General features: G+C 44.2%; 1 protein-coding gene across 3 annotated transcripts in view; it reads right to left on the minus strand.

Moving 5' to 3' along the window:
- Nucleotides 1-20,356, minus strand: part of EFTUD2 (elongation factor Tu GTP binding domain containing 2) — a 1,111,673-nt gene that overhangs the window by 502,818 nt on the left and 588,499 nt on the right. For all 3 annotated transcript variants that reach the window (XM_044055111.1, XM_044055110.1, XM_044055112.1), the window contains exon 14: nt 15,321-15,456. In XM_044055111.1, coding sequence (XP_043911046.1) covers nt 15,321-15,456 — 136 coding nt within the window. The remainder of the gene's footprint in view (nt 1-15,320; nt 15,457-20,356) is intronic.

Here is a 20,356-nt window from a genome sequence, read left to right on the forward strand (position 1 = left end):
CTGGTATTGGTTGTTTCCTTGGAGGTCTTATATTCTTAGCCCCTCTGAGGAACTGTCTTAAGAGTGGGTGAGAGAATAAGGGTGGATCAGTGTTGTATTCTGCAGAAATGGCTGAGGCATGGATTTTGATGGAGGAAAATGAAAGTCCACTGTTCAACAGCTCAGCTAGATACTGTAATATCTGAGGCAAATTCAGTTTTTTAGGATCCTGGCCCTTTTTCTCATTCCAAGCGCAAAACCGTTTCCATTTTGCGGAGTAAGCTTTTCTAGTAGATGGCCTTCTGGCCTCCAAAATGACATCCTGCACCTCCTTGGAGAGTAGGGTCTGCTGTGGTATTAAGGAATTTTCCATGCAGCCAGATTGAGTGTTTTCAGCTGACTGTGAAGAGTTTTGTAGCTGTGCTGAGTCAGGAGAAGAGGCATTAGAGGTAGGGTCCAGGGAGGAGAATGTGTTAGGCTCCTCAGGAGTGGGTACCAGTGTTGTCTTGGCCAGTCTGTAGCAATCAGTATCATCTTTGGTCTGTCTGCTCTTGCTTTCAAGAGCACCTTTGGCAGTAGAGGCAAAGGTGGGAAGGCGTAAACTGTCCGTGCTGCCCAACTGAAAGAAAGGGCGTCCACTCTGCAGGCCTTTGGATGAAATGTCCTTGAACAGAATTTTGTCAATTGATGACTCTTGTGGGAGGCAAAGAGATCTATGTCTGGCCTTCCCCACGCTTGGATTATCTTTGTAAACACTTGAGGATGCAACTTCCATTCGTGCGGGTCTATCATATTTCTGCTTAGATTGTCTGCCAGCGTGTTTTCCAAACCTGACAGGTACTGTGCTTGAAGCTCGATTTGCCAGTCCAGAGCCATGTTCCAAAGTGACATGGCCAGCCTGCACAGGGGGTATGAATGTGTTCCTCCTTATTTGTTTATGTACCACATTACTGTGGTGTTGTCTGTTCTTATCAATAATTGCCCTGGATGCAGGAGGTCCTTGAAAGATGTAATTGCATTTATCACTGCTAGCATTTCCTTTTGATTGATGTGACGGTGCTTTTCCTTTTGTGACCATTTGCCCTGAATGCACCTGTCTGTCATGTGTGCCCCCCAGGCATAGTCTGAGGCGTCTGTTGTGATGACCTGATTTGCTTGAGGCTTGCAGAATGGTAGATCTGTGTCTGTTTGGCATGCTTGGGCCCACCATAGAAATTCTTTTTGCAAACATGGAATTAGTGGTATTATTGTTTCCAAACTGTGGCTGTGTTGAGACCATAGGTTTTTTAGGTACCATTGAAGTTTCCTCATATGCAACTTTGCACATGGGATTAGAAGAATGCAAGATGCCATGAAGCCCAGAGCCTGCAGGATTTTCCTTGCAGTTAGCCTGGCACAATTTGCTAGCATCTTGAAGTACTGAGTTAGTTGCCCCTGTTTTTCTGGCGTAAGATAAGCCATCTGGGTGTTTGTGTCCAAGTTGGCACCCAGGAAAATTATTTTCTGAGATGGTGTTAGCCTGGATTTCTCTTTGTTGACTGTGTATCCCAGAGAATTCAATAACCGTGTTACATAAGCCAGATGTTCCAGAAGTATGTGTTTGCTGTCCGCTTGGATCAGGCAATTGTCCAAATAAGGGTAAATTTGTATCCCTTGAAGTCTGCAGTAGGCAATTACTGATGCCAGGCATTTCGTGAATACTCTGGGTGCAGTAGATAAGCCAAAGGGCAATGCAGAGAATTGATAGTGGATTGAACCTGCAAGAAATCTGAGGTATCTTCTGCAGCTTTGTCTGATTGGGACATGCAGGTATGCCTCCTTGAGGTCCAATGTTACCAGCCAAGACTCCTTGCCCAGCATGGGAAGAAGCTGCTGTAAGGTGAGCATCTTGAATTTTGGTAAGAGTAGAAATGTGTTTAGGATGGATAAGTCCAAAATGGGTCTCCAATCGGTTCCCTTCCTTGGTACCAGGAATATTCTGGAATAAAAACCTTGACCTTGTTCGTGAGTAGGTACCTCTTGAATAGCTTTCATGTCCATGAGCTTTGAAATTTGTATTTGAGCCTCTGCCCTTAGATTGTGTGGCAGGTTCAGCATGCCTCTCATTTGTGGAAGAGTGTGAAAATTAAATCTGTAGCCTCTGTTTATAATGTCCAGGATCCATTTGTCTTTTGTGACAATATGCCAATTTTTTTGAAAATAATGCCAGCTTTCCTCCCAAGGGTGCTGCCACCTGAGCCTTGCTTGGCATGCAAAGGGGAAAGTCATTGGGTTTGTTTCCTGTATTGTTGTGCACTGTCTTCGCCACCTCTTGGTGCTGGAGATTGCCATTGTCTGCCTCTATATGATCCTTGAGATTGTCCTCTGCCCCTTGTGTGCCTGTATCTACTTCTTTGGGGCTTGTCCGTGGCTGGAAAGGACCAGCTTTTTGAAGGCCAATTTCTGCTAAAACGTGGTGGCTGTACCTGTAGAAAAGCTTTGACAGTTTGCATAGATTTAGCTTTTTCTTCCATTTTCCGTAGTATCTCCTCAGCATTAGTACCAAATAATACATCCTTTTGTAAAGGAGCATCTAGTAGTTTAGCTTTAACATGATCAGGCAAGGTTTGTTCCCTAAGCCAGGCATGTCTACGAATGACTGATCCTGTAACAGCAGCTCTACTTGAGGCCTCTAGAGCATCATAGCCCATTGTAAGGTGTGTTTACCCACTTGTTCTGCACTATGCATCATATCCTGCAACTCTGAGCTTGGATATAGTCTTGTTTCCTATACAGTGGTCATGTGATACATAGGCAACAACATGTCTGCCCAACAATGTGTTTACTTGCGACATCGCTCTTGGTTTGTATAGTGTCTAGATGCAGGCTGGGATTACTTCATTGTGAAATCGTTCACTCTACTTGGTCGCTCTGTTGGATTTATGCAGTAGTGGATTGTTGGCAATAAATGGATTTTATTGTGGTCTTCAGGATCAGATAAGAGATATGGTCTCTTATTAATATGTTTGTTTATAGAGCGAATACTTTCGTTTGTTTTTTATGCATTTGACCACCATTTGGTGCTACTACTCCACATGTATGGAATGTTTTGTTTATTTTTACAACGGAGATAGTTGCATTTGCCGATCCATGAGTCTGGCTATTGGAGGGTTGCTATACAGCTCCTTGCTAGAGGGGTTTGATATAGATTTACTTTGGCTCCTTTGATGCACCATGGATCTACCCATTTAACGGCTCTATAGTTACTATTTATTAAGTGTCCGTTCAATATCCTTGTATTTACATAGAGCCGCACATCTTGACAATGATAACTCGGTTTTCTTAGTTTTGTGTTTGTATCTTAAACTTATATGTAAATAGTTCCAATAGGGGTTTGTTTTGGGATGTGACTTATGCGTGTGCTGATTAAGTACGTTTCCGGGTTTTTCTTTTGATATCTGTCAGAAGTATTTATATAATGCTTCCAAACTGGTTTCTCTTTTTATGTAATTAAAGCCTGTAGCCTTGATTGCATTATCATTACTGCTATGTGAATGTTGCATCTAGCTTTTAGCAGTTTTGGAGAATTGGGTATGAGACTATGTTTTGTACTCGCAAGTTCTGTATTGTCGTTTTTAGACATTTTTTAATTCACTTTGCTTGTAATTAATTTTTTAAGCCGCAAGGCTGATGTTTTAGTAACACATTATTAGATGACAGATGAAAAGATTGTGATATATTTATTAATCTAATTATTGTATTATTGGCTAACGATCCCGCAAAAAAGGGCTGTATTTAAGTATGCACAATTCTTTGTAAATTTATCTGATGAAGCGTAGCTCTGCACTACGCGAAAGCGCTTATCTATATTTTTTATTAAAGTGATTTTTTGGACCTACATGGTGTCTCGTACTTGGACTTTGACAACAGTTAAGAACTGGAATCGTGTTGGTGTCTCCTACTATTGTTTGTGTGTATATCCTGCAACTCCTTCAAATCTGGTTGTTCAGGTTGTGACATTTTATTCCTTAATTGTGATAACAGAAACTGCTGATATTTAAGCATATGGAACTGACAATTTAAGGCCCTCATGGCTAGGGTGGCCGAGGTATATACCTTTTCCCCCCACCTTTCTAAGGATCTAGACTCTCTCTCGGAAGGTAATGGATTCTTAGCAGTAGAGGCCTTCATTCCCTTGGGGCCTTGAGAAATGGTTTCAGGGTCAGCATTATGGCTTTTGTAAAGAAACTGGTGTGAGTTAGGAACTCTGTAGTACCTATCAGGCTTGACTGGGGCAGGAGGCAGGGAATCTGGATTAAGGCAAGCCTCCGAGTAAACATCATCAAGTATGTCCAAGACAGGAGGTATCGCCAGAGGTCTGTGCTGAGGTAGCAAAAGAAATTCCCTAAGCTTTTTCTTGGAATCTGAAAAATCTTGGCCTTCCCAATGGAAGTGTTCCCTCAAGGTATGCAAGGTTTCCCCAAAAGAAAAATCCTCTGGGGGGGATACAGAAGGAATGGACTGCTCTGCATCAGAATCTTCAGAAGGGGAGTACGAGTGTTCCTCTTCATCACAATGTTCTGAAATAATGGAGCCCTGGTCAGAAGAGGGAGAATCTTCCTCCACTCTGGGTCTCTTGTCCGGAGGGGGTTGGGAACCCCTGATAAGAGTAATTAAATCCTCAGCCATTTTAAGCATCTGCTTTTTAGGCATGGGGCCTGGAGATGGGCCCTGTGCAACAGGCCTCTTGGGATGCATGGCTGATTTAGACTTAGTAAAGGCCTTTATGGAAAAGGAAGAAGAAGGTCTGAAGACACCATGGGTGGAAGTGGACCTGTCCACATTAAGAGGCTCAACACTCACAGTGGCTTCGGTAACTGTAGTCAGGGTATGGGCGAGGAACCTGCGGTCTCGTTACAGAAGACACCGCCAGAGAAGTGTCGCCGGTAGTCAGGGGCTGCGTGGCGCTCGCTGAGAACCGGACCACGTGTAGCCGGTTTTGGCGTGGTGTCGGTGGAGACCGGACCTCGTGTCGGTCTTTGTCTTTGTGTTTTTGGACAAAACAGTAGTCGGAGTCTCCGACATTTTATAATTAAAAGCTTTACCAAAAGTGCTGGGCGAACTCCGCCCGGCTTAATAGTGCGTTTATTGAAAGTAGCACAAAAGCGACAGCCGAGACGCCGTGGTCTGGGCCTAAACAAGGTATACAGAGGGAATGGAAATCCTTATGCGGTATTTGCTTCCCACAAGAAATACAATTGTTAACTTTGTCTGACATCGGTCTGAGGCAAGAAAAGTTTCCCAACGGGTACTTAGCTTTAAAGAAGACTTCGGTTTCCAAATTTTCGTAATTTCAGGAGCTGGCCGACCGGCACTAGCGAACTGCTTCTGCTTCGGGCACCGCGTGGCAAAAAAGACTGAAGAAAATGGCGTCGGCTGTGTCTTATATACCCCTGTCGCACTGACGTCAGGAAAGAAAGCGACGACAACCGACGCCGGACCTAGACTTTGGAATTCGGCAGACCGAGGACCCGCCTGACGGCAGGAGAACCCATCTGTTATGACTGCAGCTGTATGCACGATGAACATCAGGAGGGATAGCTAAAGGCCTGTGTTGAGGGAGGAGTAAGAATTTCCTAAGCCTCTTTCTGGAGTCAGAGTAATCCTGCCTTTCCCAGCGGAGATGCTCCCTAAGAGTGTGCAAGGTTTCACCAAAAGAAAAATATTTTGGAGGGGGAGCAGAGGGAATGGAATCCGCTGCATCAGAATCCTCATAGGTAGATAAGGGCAAATCCTGGTAATCAGAACAAACAGAAATTTCAGAATCCTGATCAGAAGAATCAGAAGGAAAATCAGTTCTAGGTCTCTTAGAGGGGGAAGGCTGGCTTCTCCTAATTAAAGTAATAAGGTCTTCAGCCATTCTAAGCAATTGTTTTTTAGGCATATAGGCCTGACCATGCGGTTTGGACATTGGTTTTCTAGGCGTGGGTCGAGTTTTAGGCCTTGATGAAGAAGATGGCGTCGGCTTAAAATGCAAATCTGTAGGCCTGAATACATCCTCAGAAGCCGGTGCCTGCACAGCAGCTCTGGACCCATCCAAGGTAGAGACATCCGCAGGTTCCATAGTTGTAGAAGCATCTTGCGGCATACCGGACTCCGAATAGGTCTCAGTAGAGGTCAGCGAATCTGAAGTATCGGGGCTGCAAAAGCACCTCACTGAGTACCAGCGAACTGGCGACTAGCTTAACGGAAGCATCGTCGGCAGTTCTGGACCTATGCAGTCTGTCTCTGTCTTTATTCTTATGTTTTTTCGGAATATCGGTAGTTGGATGGCTTAACAAAGCTATTTCGGGATAGTTAAACCGAGTACCAAAATAATTTGCTGCAAAAATAGACCGATGACGAATAGTTCGGGGGTTGAATAAGGCACAAAACCGACAGCGAGGGACGTCGTGGTCTGGGCCTAAGCAAGGAATGCAGTACGACTGAAAATCTTTATGAGGAATTTGCTTTCCACAGGTAAGACAATTGTTAACTTTTACTGACATCGTTTAAGAGCAAGAAAAAGGGTCCCCAACGGGGTACTTAGCTTTTTTTCGAAGACTTCGATTCTGAAACTCAAAAATGAAAATTTCAGGAGTCCGCCAACTGGCACTTGCAAACTGCTTCTGCTTCGGGCACCGCACGGCAAGAAAGACTGATGTAATGGCATCGGCTGCATGTTTTATACCCCTGAAGACCTGACGTCATGGAAGAAGAGACAGCATCCGACACAGGAACCCAAGACTTTGATATTCAGGCCAGCCGAGGGCTACCTGCAGGCAGATAACCCAAATGTAATTACTGCAACAGCGAAACACGAAGAACATCCACAGGTTCCATAGTCGAAGAAGCATCTCGCAGCATACTGGACTCTGAATGGGTCTCAGTAGAGGCCTGCGAATCTGTAGAAGCAGGTATCAGGGGCTGCGTAAGTGGCTCACTGAGTACCGGCGGACTGATGACTAGCTTAGCGGAAGCGTCATCTGCAGTTTTGGAACTATGCGGTCTGTCTCTGTCTTTATCCTTACGCTTTTTCGGAAGAGCGGTAGTCGGATGGCTTATCAAAGCCATTTCAGAATACGGAGAACGAGAGTGAAAGAATTTACCGACAAAAATAGCCCGACGACACATAGTTCGGGCGTTGAACAGGGCACAAATCTGACAGCGAGGAACATCGTGGTCTGGGCCTAAACAGGTGATGCAGTAAGAATGAAAATCTCTGAGGTATTTGCTTTCCACAGGCAAGACAATTATTAATTTTTTTCTGACATCGGTTAGAGCAAGAAAAAAGGATCCCCAACAGGGTACTTATCTTTTAGAAGACTTCAGGTCTGAAACTCGAAAAATGAAAATGTCAGGAGGTGGCCAACCGGCACTTTCAAACTGCTTCTGCTTTGGGCTCCGCTTGGCAATAAAAGCTGGTGTAATGGCATCGGCTGCATATTTATACCCCTGACATCATGGAAGAAGCGACAGCATCCGACACAGAAAACCCAAGAGTCTGGTATTCAGGCCAACTGAGGGCTACTGCAGGCAGATAACCCAAGTGTGATGGCTGCAACAGTGAAACACGAAGAACATCACAATCCCAGCAAAGTCTGGATAGTCAATGGTGCATTGGATGGAAGCACACAAAGGATCATTAACCGCTGGGCTCAGTCAATAGTTAAGCATTTTAAGTAATTCTGGTTCACATAGCACAATGACAACATACAGAAACAACCTCAGAAGTACAGCAATATCTAAATTATCTACTTAAGATTCAAAAAGTACAGTTTTGTACCTACCATAAATGTAGATGTTCGAGTGCTAATACAGCTGCAGTAATCACAGATGGGGGTTCTCTGCCGTCAGGCGGGTCCTCGGTCGGCTGAATTCCAAAGTCTAGGTCCGGCGTCGGTTGTTGTCGCTTTCTCTCCTGACGTCAGTGAGGCCGGAGTATATAAGACACAGCCGACGCCATGTTCTTCCGTCTTTCTTGCCCCAGATGTCAGGTGCCCCCAGAAGGAAGGCAATACATAAATTATGTATATATATATATATATATATATATATATATATATATATATATATATATATAGGTTCATAGGTTCATACTAGGCTATCTGCCCAAGGGCATTTATAAGCCTAGCCCATAGTTATGTGGCTTTCGCCACCCCTTTAGTTTGAATAAAAACTATGCCTATCATTTTTCTGTGCCTCTGTCAAGCAGTGACACTGAAGTAATCCCTGGGGTATATCTGCGATCTCCCATCCATTGGTCAAGATTCCTCTTGAACAAGGCCAGCGAGGTGCTCTGCCTCACATGTACCGGATTTTGTTGCACAGCATAGGCAGTCTCTGGGTGATGAATGTGTCCCTCCAGCACGTTCTATTTATAACCGTGTCAAGGTTTAAGTCTCCGCCTTGTGGTTCTGAGGGATCTAGATTTTTGAGGTGAAGCATATTCATCAAATCTGGGTTTGACATGGCCTTATATGTCAGGCACAGGTCACCTCTGAGCAAGCGGTATGAGACTGAATAAAGCTGGAGTTCTTTCAGTCGGGCAGCATAAGACATATTTTTGAGACCCTTTATCCTTTTGGTGAGGAACTTTTGGGGCCTTTCAAGCTGCATCAGGTGTCTGGTCAGATACATTCGAGCGGGCATTGTACTCAATCATAGGTCTAATGAGTGATGAGTACAGGGGCGATGACCTCCCTTGATCTAGATGTGAATCCCTTCATGATCAGGTGGGCGATATAGAAGGTTTTCCTAACTACTTTAGCAACATGAGTGTCAAGCGAAGACTACTGTCAACTTTGGTCCCCAGATCCCTGATGACTTTTTCTGTGCTCAGTGGATTGTCACCTATATGGTAGCTAGGGGTAACCTTGTTTTTCCCGAAGGGTATGACTATGCATTTTGGCGTTTAACTTCAGGCCATGGCTCTGGCATCAGTTATCCGTTTCTGTGAGGCCCTTCTGGAGGATATCTGTGTCAGATGTGTTTTCGACTATGGCCCAGTTTGCAGTCATCTGCAAACTTTGTCAGCCATAACCCTCCTGTGTTTGCTTGTACTTCAGAAAAGTAGATGCGAACAAGAGTGGACCCAGGACTGAGCCCTGTGGGACACCACTTGTGACAGGCTTTGAGTCTGACATGGCTCCAGCAACTCTGACCCTGTGGGTTCTGTCGCTTAGCCAGTTTGCAACCCATCTTGTGATGTATGGGTTTACATTCAAGCTGATGAGTTTTTCATGATACCTGAGTGGGGTATTGTGTCGAAGGCCTTTGCCAGGTCGAGGTAGGCTGTATGGACTGCCTTTCCCTCATCAATGGCCTTGGTGACTGTCTCGTAAAAGTCAACCAAGTTTAAGAGGCAGGATCTGCCTTTGACAAAGCCAAACTGGGTTGGATCCAAAGTCTGCAAGTTCCCTATGTCTTTATTTATGAGTTCCATTATGATCCTCTCCATGGCTTTGCAGATAAGGCTTGTCAAGCTAATGGGGCGGTAATTTCCAGGGTCTGTGGAGGCACCGCCCTTATGATATATATATATATATATATATATATATATATATATATATATATATATATATGCATGCAATGCAATATAATCCAAAATCAGTAGTTGCAAGCAAATAAACCATAGAAGGATAACCCAGTCAGGTTGTATGAAGAGGGGGTTAGGCCCCATGCCTTTACCAAGTGGGGAAGGAGGGAGGGAAACCTGTACTGCAGCTGTATTAGCACTCGAACATCTACATTTATGGTAGGTACAAAACTGTACTATGTTCATCGTGCATACAGCTGCAGTAATCACAGATGGGTAGAGTCCCAAAGCTACACACAGGGTGGTAGGTACTAGGTAGAACTGGGTTGAGCCAGAATGCCCTGCAACACAGCAGTGGCAAAGCCTGCTCTAGTTTTGGAATATAAAGGCAGGTGGTAGTGTTTTGTGAAGGTATGCACAGAACTCCAAGTGGCTGCCTCCAAAATATCTTTGGTAGGAACTCCTCTGAGGAAGGCTGTAGAGGTAGCTGTGGCCCTGGTGGAGTGTGATCTGATGCCTGTAGGAACAGATTTCCCATGATAGGAATAACAAAACCGTATGCAGTAGCCTATCCACTTTGAAATAGTCTGCTTGGTAACTGGCTTCCCTTGAGCCCCTACAGCATAGGACACAAAAAGTTGTTCTGATTTCCTGAAGGACTTTGTTCTGTCCAAATAATAAAGTAGCTGCCTATGGATGTCTAAAGAGTGTAGCAGCCTTTCCCCTTTGTTTTGAGGATTGGGGTAAAAGGTAGGTAAGTGTATGGCTTGATTTAAAGCTACCCTGGATACCACTTTAGGCATAAATGACGGGTTGGTACGAAGGGAAACCCTGTCCTGATGGAAGATGAGAAAGGGCTGCACAGCCATGAGGGCCTGTAGTTCCGAAACCTTACGAGCTGAAGTGATGGCCAGAAGGAAGGCTGTTTTCCAGGACAAATATTGCAAATCTGTTGAGGCAACTGGTTCAAAAGGAGGCAATGTTAATTTTTCTAGTATGTAATCAAGATCCCAGGCTAGTATTGGTTGTTTCCTTGGTGGTCTTATATTCTTAGCCCCTCTGAGGAACTGTTGTAGGAGTGGGTGAGAAAATAAAGGTGGATCCGTGTTGAATTCTGCAGAAATAGCTGAGGCATGGATTTTTATGGAAGAAAATGAAAGCCCACTGTTCAGCAGCTCAGCTAGATACTGTAATACCTGAGGCAAATTCAGTTTTCTAGGGTCCTGGCCTTTTTTCTCATTCCAAGAGCAAAACCGTTTCCATTTTGCAGAGTAAGCCTTTTTAGTAGATGGCCTTCTGGCCTCCAAAATGACATCCTGCACCTCCTTGGAGAGTAGGGTCTGTTGTGGTGTTAAGGAATTTTCCATGCAGCGAGATTGAGTGTTTTCAGCTGACTGTGAAGAGTTTTGTAGCTGTGCTGAGTCAGCAGAAGAGGCATTAGAGGTAGTGACCAGGGAGGAGTATGAGTTAGGCTCCTCAGGAGCGGGTACCAGTGTTGCCTTGGCCAATCTGGAGCAATCAGTATCATCTTCGGTCTGTCTGCTCTTGCTTTCAAGAGCACCTTGGGCAGGAGAGGCAGAGGTGGGAAAGCGTAAACTGTCCATGCTGTCCAACCGAATGAAAGGGCGTCCACTCTCCAGGCCTTTGGATGAAAGGTCCTCGAACAAAACTTTTCCAATTGATGATTCCTGTGGGAGGCAAAAAAATCTATGTCTGGCCTCCCCCATGCTTGGATTATCTCTGTAAACACCTGAGGATGCAACTTCCATTCGTGTGGATCTGTCATATTTCTGCTTAGATTGTCTGCCAGCGTGTTTTCCAATCCTGGCAAGTACTGTGCTTGAAGTTCGATTTGCCATTCCAGAGCCAAGTTCCAAAGAGTCATGGCTAGTCTGCACAAGGGGTATGAATGTGTTCCTCCTTGTTTGTTTATGTACCACATTACTGTGGTGTTGTCTGTTCTTATCAGTAATTGTCCTGGATGCAGGAGGTCCTTGAAAGCTGTAATTGCATTTATTACTGCTAGCATTTCTTTTTGATTGATGTGAAGGTGCTTTTCCTTTTGGGACCATTTGCCCTGAATGCACCTGTCTGTCATGTGCGCCCCCCAGGCGTAATCTGAGGCGTCTGTTGTGATGACTTGATTTGCTTGAGGCTTGCAGAATGGGAGACCTGTGTTTGCTTGACATGCTTGGGCCCACCATAGAAATTCCTTTTGCAAACATGGAATTATTGGTATTATTGTTTCCAAACTGTGACTGTGCTGAGACCATAGGTTGTTTAGGTACCTCTGAAGTTTCCTCATATGCAGCTTTGCACATGGGATTAAAAGAATGCAAGATGCCATGAAACCCAGAGCCTGCAGGATTTTCCTTGCAGTAAGCCTGGTACATTTTGCTAGTATTTTGAAGTACTGAGTTAGTTGCCCCTGTTTTTCTGGCATAAGATAGGCCATCTGGGTGTTTGTGTCCAAGATGGCACCCAGGAAAGTTATTTTCTGAGATGGTGTTAGCCTGGATTTCTCTTTGCTGATTGTGTATCCCAGAGAATGCAGTAACCGTGTTACATAAGCCAGATGTTCCAGAAGTATGTGCTTGCTGTCCGCTTGGATCAGGCAGTCGTCCAAATAAGGGTAAATTTGTATCCCTTGAAGTCTGCAGTAGGCAATCACTGATACCAGGCACTTTGTGAATACTCTGGGCGCAGTAGATAAGCCAAAAAGCAATGCAGAGAAGTGATAGTGGATTGAACCTGCAAGAAATCTGAGGTATCTTCTGCAGCTTTGTCTGATTGGGACATGCAGGTATGCCTCCTTGAGGTCCAGTGTTACCAGCCAAAACTCCTTGCCCAGCATGGGAAGAAGCTGCTGTAATGTGAGCATCTTGAATTTTGCTACAAGTAGAAATGTGTTTAGGGTGGATAAGTCCAGAATGGGGTTCCTTTCCTTGGTACCAGAAAAAGTCTTGAATAAAAACCTTGAGCGTGTTCGTGAGTAGGTACCTCTTGTATAGCTCTCATGCCTATGAGCTTTGAAATTTGTAGTTGTGCCTCTGCCCTTTGATTGTGTGGCAGGTTTGGCATGCCTCTCATTTTTGGAAGAGTGTGGAATTGAAATTTGTAGCCTCTGTTTATAACGTCCAGGATCCATTTGTCTGTTGTGACAATATGCCAATTTCTTGTAAATAATGCCAGCTTTCCTCCCAAAGGTGCTGCCAGTTGAGACTTGCTTGGCATGGAAATGAGGGAGTCATTGGGTTTGTTTCCTGTATTGTTGTGCACTGTCTTCGCCACCTCTTGGTGCTGGAGTTTGCCACTGTCTGCCTCTATATGATCCTTGTGATTGCCCTCTGCCCCTTGTGTGTCTGTATCTACCTCTTTGGGGCTTGTCAGTGGCTGGAAAGGACCAGCTTTTTGAAGGCCAATTTCTGCTAAAACGTGGTGGTTGGACCTGTAGAAAAGCTTTGACAGTTTGCATAGATTTGGCTTTTTCTTCCATTTTCCGTAATATCTCCTCAGCATTAGTACCAAACAGCACATCCTTTTGTAAAGGAGCGTCTAAAAGTTTAGCTTTCACATGATCAGGCAAGCTTTGTTCCCTAAGCCAGGCATGTCTACGAATGACTGATCCTGTAGCAGCAGCTCTACTTGAGGCCTCTAGGGCATCATAGCCACATTGTAAGGTGTGTTTACCCACTTGCTCTGCACTATGCATCATATCCTGCAACTCCTTCAAATCTGGTTGTTCAGGTTGAGACATTATATTCCTTAATTGTGATAACAGGAACTGTTGATATTTAAGCATATGAAACTGACAATTTAAGGCCCTCATGGCTAGGGTGGCCAAGGTATATACCTTTTTTCCCCACCTTTCTAAGGATCTTGACTCTCTTTCGGCAGGAAGTGGATTATTAGCAGTAGAGGCCTTCAATCCCTTGGGGCCTTGAGAAATGGTTTCAGGGTCAGCATTATGGCTTTTGTAGAGAAATTGGTGAGAGTTAGGAACTCTGTAGTACCTATCAGGTTTGACTGGTGCAGGAGGCAGGAATCCGGTTAAGGCAAGCCTCCGAATAAACATCATCAAGTATGTCCAAGACAGGAGGTATCGCCAGAGGTCTGTGTTGAGGTAACAAAAGAAATTCCCTAAGTCTTTTCTTGGAATCGGAAAAGTCTTGGCCTTCCCAATGGAAGTGTTCCCTCAGAGTGTGCAAGGTTTCCCCAAAGGAAAAATCCTCAGGAGGAGATACAGAAGGAATGGACTGTTCTGCATCCGAATCTTCAAAAGGGGAGTAAGAGTGTTCCTCTACATCAGAATGTTCTGATAAAATGGAGCCCTGATCAGAAGAGGGAGAATCTTCCTCCACTCTGGGTCTCTTGTCTGGAGGGGGCTGGGAACCCCTGACAAGAGTAATTAAATCCTCAGCCATTTTAAGCATCTGTTTTTTAGGCATGGGGCCTGGAGATGGGCCCTGTGCAATAGGCCTCTTGGGATGCCTGGCTGATTTGGATTTAGTGAAGGCCTTAACAGAAAAGGAAGATGAGGGTCTAAAGACACCATGGGTAGAAGTGGACCTGTCCACATAAGGAGGGTCAACACTGACAATCGCTTCAGTGGTTGTAGTCTGGGAAAGGGCCGAGGTACCTGCGGTCTCGGTTACAGAAGACACCGCCAAAGGAGTGTTGTCGGTAGTCAGGGACTGCAAAGGCGTCTCGCTGAGAACCGGACCACGTGCAGCCGGTTTTGGCGTGGTGTCGCTGGGGACCGCGGACCTCGTGTGTCGGTCCTTGTCCTTGCGTTTTTTGGACAAAACGGTAGTCGGAGTCTCCGACGACATTTTATAATCAAAAGCTTTACCAAAAAAGTGTTGGGCGAACTCCGCCCGACGCTTAATAGTGCGTTTGTTGAAAGTAGCGCAAAAGCGACAGCCCGAGACTTCGTGGTCTGGGCCTAAACAAGGTATGCAGAGGGAATGGAAATCCTTATGCGGTATTTGCTTCCCACAAGAAATACAATTATTAACTTTTTCTGACATCGGTCTGAGGCAAGAAAAGTTTCCCCAACGGGGTACTTAGCTTTAATGAAGACTTCGGTTTCCAATTTTTCGTAATTCAGGAGCTGGCCGACTGGCACTTGCGAACTGCTTCTGCTTTGGGCACCGCACGGCAAAAAAGACTGAAGAACATGGCGTCGGCTGTGTCTTATATACTCCGGCCTCACTGACGTCAGGAGAGAAAGCGACAACCGATGCCGGACCTAGACTTTGGAATTCGGCCGACCGAGGACCCGTCTGACGGCAGAGAACCCCCATCTGTGATTACTGCAGCTGTATGCACGATGAACATCAGGCATAAGAAAGACACTGAAAAAATACAGGTTTCCCCAGAGTATAAAGTTAGCTATTAGTCAACACCATTAGGCAATAATGCTTTTAATGATGGCTGGCTCATACTGGTTAACCCAATCATCCTGAAATAATCATTGTTGGCATTCACATTATTTACTTTTCTAAACCTGATTATTTTTATTTTACCTGTGGTTTCAACAAATATATTTTTGCTGTCCTGTATGTCTCTTCTTTCACGATGAAACAAAATGCATATTCGCAAGCCTAGCACACTGATAAAATTTCAATCAAGAAGGTTCAAAACTGTACGGATATTGTTTTTCATATAGCAGTCTCAGCAATTCCAAAGCCTCCTGATTGAGGTTGTCACAGAAAGCAAGACCTCAAAATGAGTTCAGAGTACAGTTACTTTTTATTCATAATAAGCAATATATTCAGCTCACCAGTGAATTCACCAAAGAACTTTTTGCACACGAGTCTCAGCAAGGGCTTGATGTTCAGTTTCAGTTCCTCCTTTGTCAAGTGGATGCCAAGTTCATCTAATGTCCTTGGAAGAGTAGTGTCCACATCTCCAACCACCTGTAACAACAGCATTATATAAGACTCGCACCATTAAACATCCATCCCACATGCCTGATGGCAAAATACTGTATGTAGTTTAAAAAAAAAAAAAAAAACAGAAGTTATGAACTTGCCATAAAGCTAGATCCTTTTCATCCTAGTCTGTCCAGTGCAACAACCATCCCTTTGTCCCCCTTCCAAATTGTCACCTTACTTCAAGGACCTGCAAACTGGCTTGTGAACTCCTGTGTGTCATTCCTCCTTGTCTCCTAGTCTGTACCACAAACCAATCTGGCTGGCAAACTCAATCAGCGGGTAAGGGAGGCACAAGTTAATTATGGTAGGAAATATCAGAAGGCGCTTGAGGCTAAGAGCTCTAACAGATGGCCTGATCAGATCCAACAAGTGGCGCAGTACGCAACAGCCATATTGGATGGACTAAAAAGAAAATGAATCCAGCATTATGTCAAATTCATACCTTCTGTTTTTGTTACCACATATAGTGGTTAAAAGCTAGGAAAGTCATACTGTGCATGCTTCTATACAACTCACTCTACAAAATGACCCTAGGTAACAATTCTGCTGGTAAAAGCCCTCTCCTAAATGGAGGCTCAATTTCATTATGCCACTACTTGCATTTGTATGTGTCAAACATTTCTGAAGGGTGCTCCCATCTTGGGGGGAAATTCAATGACTGCTCCTAATGAGCAATCACCTGCAAACTTGGTCAGCCAGAGACCTTTGAAATTGGCTTTGACATCCGTACCTTCCACACCCTGTTTCATCGCTCCACTGATCTGATTCTTGGGACAGAATGCCAAACATACCTCTCAACCTCTCAGTGCAAGAAATATGGGCAAAGCTTGACAACATTGGGGTACAAAGACCCAAAAACAGGGATAGACTGTAAATACTGCTATTATAAACTTAGAAAGTTGCTAGTTAATATACATTTTCGGAAGGATATGAATTCTGAAACACAAGTGTATGTCATTAAATAGTTAATTCAAGCCTCAGATCATCCCAGTGATTTGCCAGAAAACCACAAATTTTATGAGGAAAAGACCAAAAATACAAGGCAAAAATCTGGACATTCTGCGAAAATCTGGACAGTTGAGAGGTAAGACGCCAAATTACCCCCTCTCTCAGATAGGATTGTGGCTGGAGCTCCAATTATGAAAGGAATCCTAAGGAAGCTCTGGATCTGGATCACACATCTAGTTTACAATGCTTGGCAAAGGTGTGCAAACAAGACTATGCTGCAGCAGTACATATTTCATCCGCTGAAGAATTTCTGAAGAATGCGGTAGTAGTTGCAACAGATCTTGTGGAATGAGCTGCTGGTTTAGCTGGTAGGTTCTTTTTTTTTTTAACAGTAAACAAAAGTGAAACAAACTGATAACGTTTGTTTAGAGATTTTCTTAATCACCTGGATAATGTTTCCTTAAAGATTTTCTTGCCTATTTCTGCTTAGGGCAAGGGATATTAATAACTTATTTATTTATTTACTGATTGACATTTGATAACCGGGTTGCTCTGGCTGGGCAAAATCCCTTTTTCAGTAGAGAACCTAGGAGAAAAGCTCCAATGTTACATTAGATATACATTAATTAACACAGACAGTTGATGCAAAAGAAAAAAAAAGAATAGGTTAATTGTACTTAACTAGTTCAGTTTTACGTAAGAAACACATTCTATAGAAAATAAAAGCACAAGTAACTTGAGACATTTATCATCAGGGACAAAAACAAGATGAGTATATGCATAAATGTTGTAAATATCAAAGTATGATCAGTTTTAAATACATTTAGGAAGAAAATTGTAGTAAGGAAATGAAGAATAAAAAAATAGCACAAAGCAGAGTATAGGAAGTGAAAAAAGTACTAAGGTATATGGTCAAAGCTAGTATAGAGTACAAGAGAAACAGAAGAAAAGTAAATGGAGTAAAAGCTAGAAAGAAAGAGAAAGTACAGTTTTGTACCTACCATAAATGTAGATGTTCGAGTGCTAATACAGCTGCAGTAATCACATATGGGTTCTCTGCCGGCAGGCGGGTCCTCGGTCGGCCGAATTCCAAAGTCTAGGTCCGGCGTCGGTTGTTGTCGCTTTCTTTCCTGACGTCAGTGAGGCAGGTGTATATAAGACACAGCCGACGCCATTTTCTTCAGCCTTTCTTGCCCCAGATGTCAGGTGCCTCCAGAAGGAAGGCAATATATGTATACATGCAATGCAATATAATCAAAAATCAGTAGTTGTAAGCAAATATACCATAGAAGGATAACCCAATCAGGTTGTATGAAGAGGGGTTAGACCCTAGGCCTTTACCAAGAGGGGAAGGAGGGAGGGAAACCTGTACTGCAGCTGTATTAGCACTCGAACATCTACATTTATGGTAGGTACAAAACTGTACTATGTTCATCGTGCATACAGCTGCAGTAATCACAGATGGGTAGAATCCCAAAGCTACGCACAGGGTGGTAGGCACTAGGTGGAACTGGGATGAGCCAGAATGCCCTGCAACACAGCAGTGGCAAAGCCTGCTCTAGTTTTGGAATATAAAGGCAGGTGGTAGTGTTTTGTGAAGGTATGCACAGAACAAGTGGCTGCCTCCAAAATATCTTTGGTAGGAACTCCTCTGAGGAAGGCTGTAGAGGTGGCTGTGGCCCTGGTGGAGTGGGATCTGATGCTTGCAGGGACAGATTTTCCATGATAGGAGTAACAAAACCGTATGCAGTGGCCTATCCATTTTGAAATTGTCTGTTTGGTAACTGGCTTCCCTTGAGCTCCTACAGCATAGGACACAAAAAGTTGTTCTGATTTCCTGAAGGGCTTTGTTCTGTCCAAATAATAACGTAACTGTCTATGGATGTCTAAGGAGTGTAGTAGCTTTTCCCCTTTGTTTTGAGGATTGGGGTAAAAGGTAGGTAAGTGTATGGCTTGATTTAAAGCTACCCTGGATACCACTTTAGGCATAAATGACGGATTGGTTCGAAGGGAAACCCTGTCCTGATGGAAGATGAGAAAGGGTTGCACAGCCATGAGGGCTTGTAGTTCCGAAACCCTACGAGCTGAGGTAATGGCCAGAAGGAAAGCTGTTTTCCAGGACAAATATTGCAAATCTGTTGAGGCAGCTAGTTCAAAGGGAGGCAATGTTAATTTTTCTAGAATGTAATTAAGATCCCAGGCTTGTATTGGTTGTTTCCTTGGTGGTCTTATATTCTTAGCCCCTCTGAGGAACTGTCTTAAGAGTGGGTGAGAGAATAAGGGTGGATCCGTGTTGAATTCTGCAGAAATGGCTGAGGCATGGATTTTTATGGAGGAAAATGAAAGTCCACTGTTCAGCAGCTCAGCTAGATACTGTAATACCTGAGGCAAAGTCAGTTTTCTAGGGTCCTGGCCTTTTTTCTCATTCCAAGAGCAAAACAGTTTCCATTTTGCAGAGTAAGCCTTTCTAGTAGATGGCCTTCTGGCCTCCAAAATGACATCCTGCACCTCTTTGGAGAGTAGGGTCTGTTGTGGTGTTAAGGAATTTTCCATGCAGCGAGATTGAGTGTTTTCAGCTGACTGTGAAGAGTTTTGTAGCTGTGCTGAGTCAGCAGAAGAGGCATTAGAGATAGGGACCAGGGAGGAGTATGTGTTAGGCTCCTCAGGAGTGGGTACCAGTGTTGCCTTGGCCAGTCTGGAGCAATCAGTATCATCTTCGGTCTGTCTGCTCTTGCTTTCAATAGCACCTTGGGCAGAAGAGGCAGAGGTGGGAAAGCGTAAACTGTCCATGCTGTCCAACTGAATGAAAGGGCGTCCACTCTCCAGGCCTTTGGATGAAAGGTCCTCGAACAAAACTTTTCCAATTGATGATTCCTGTGGGAGGCGAAGAGATCTATGTCTGGCCTCTCCCACGCTTGGATTATCTTTGTAAACACTTGAGGATGCAACTTCCATTCGTGTGGATCTGTCATATTTCTGCTTAGATTGTCTGCCAGTGTGTTTTCCAAACCTGGCAAGTACTGTGCTTGAAGTTCGATTTGCCATTCCAGAGCCAAGCTCCAAAGTGTCATGGCTAGTCTGCACAGGGGGTATGAATGTGTTCCTCCTTGTTTGTTTATGTACCACATTACTGTGGTGTTGTCTGTTCTTATCAATAATTGTCCTGGATGCAGGAGGTCCTTGAAAGCTGTAATTGCATTTATCACTGCTAGCATTTCTTTTTGATTGATGTGAAGGTGCTTTTCCTTTTGTGACCATTTGCCCTGAATGCACCTGTCTGTCATGTGCGCCCCCCAGGCGTAATCTGAGGCATCTGTTGTGATGACTTGATTTGCTTGAGGCTTGCAGAATGGTAGACCTGTGTTTGTTTGACATGCTTGGGCCCACCATAGAAATTCCTGTTGCAAACATGGAATTATTGGTATTATTGTTTCCAAACTGTGGCTGTGTTGAGACCATAGGTTTTTTAGGTACCACTGAAGTTTCCTCATATGCAACTTTGCACATGGGATTAAAAGAATGCAAGATGCCATGAAGCCCAGAGCCTGCAGGATTTTCCTTGCAGTAAGCCTGGTACATTTTGCTAGTATTTTGAAGTACTGAGTTAGTTGCCCCTGTTTTTCTGGCGTAAGATAGGCCATCTGGGCGTTTGTGTCCAAGTTTGCACCCAGGAAAGTTATTTTCTGAGATGGTGTTAGCCTGGATTTCTCTTTGTTGATTGTGTATCCCAGAGACTGCAGTAACCGTGTTACATAAGCCAGTTGTTCCAGAAGTATGTGCTTGCTGTCCGCTTGGATCAGGCAGTCGTCCAAATAAGGGTAAATTTGTATCCCTTGAAGTCTGCAGTAGGCAATTACTGATGCCAGGCATTTTGTGAATACTCTGGGCGCAGTAGATAAGCCAAAGGGCAATGCAGAGAATTGATAGTGGATTG

The sequence above is a fragment of the Protopterus annectens genome, chromosome 13.part0 (genome assembly GCF_019279795.1).
Source record: "Protopterus annectens isolate FY-2018-M chromosome 13.part0, PAN1.0, whole genome shotgun sequence".
NCBI classification, from domain to species: Eukaryota; Metazoa; Chordata; order Ceratodontiformes; family Protopteridae; genus Protopterus; species Protopterus annectens.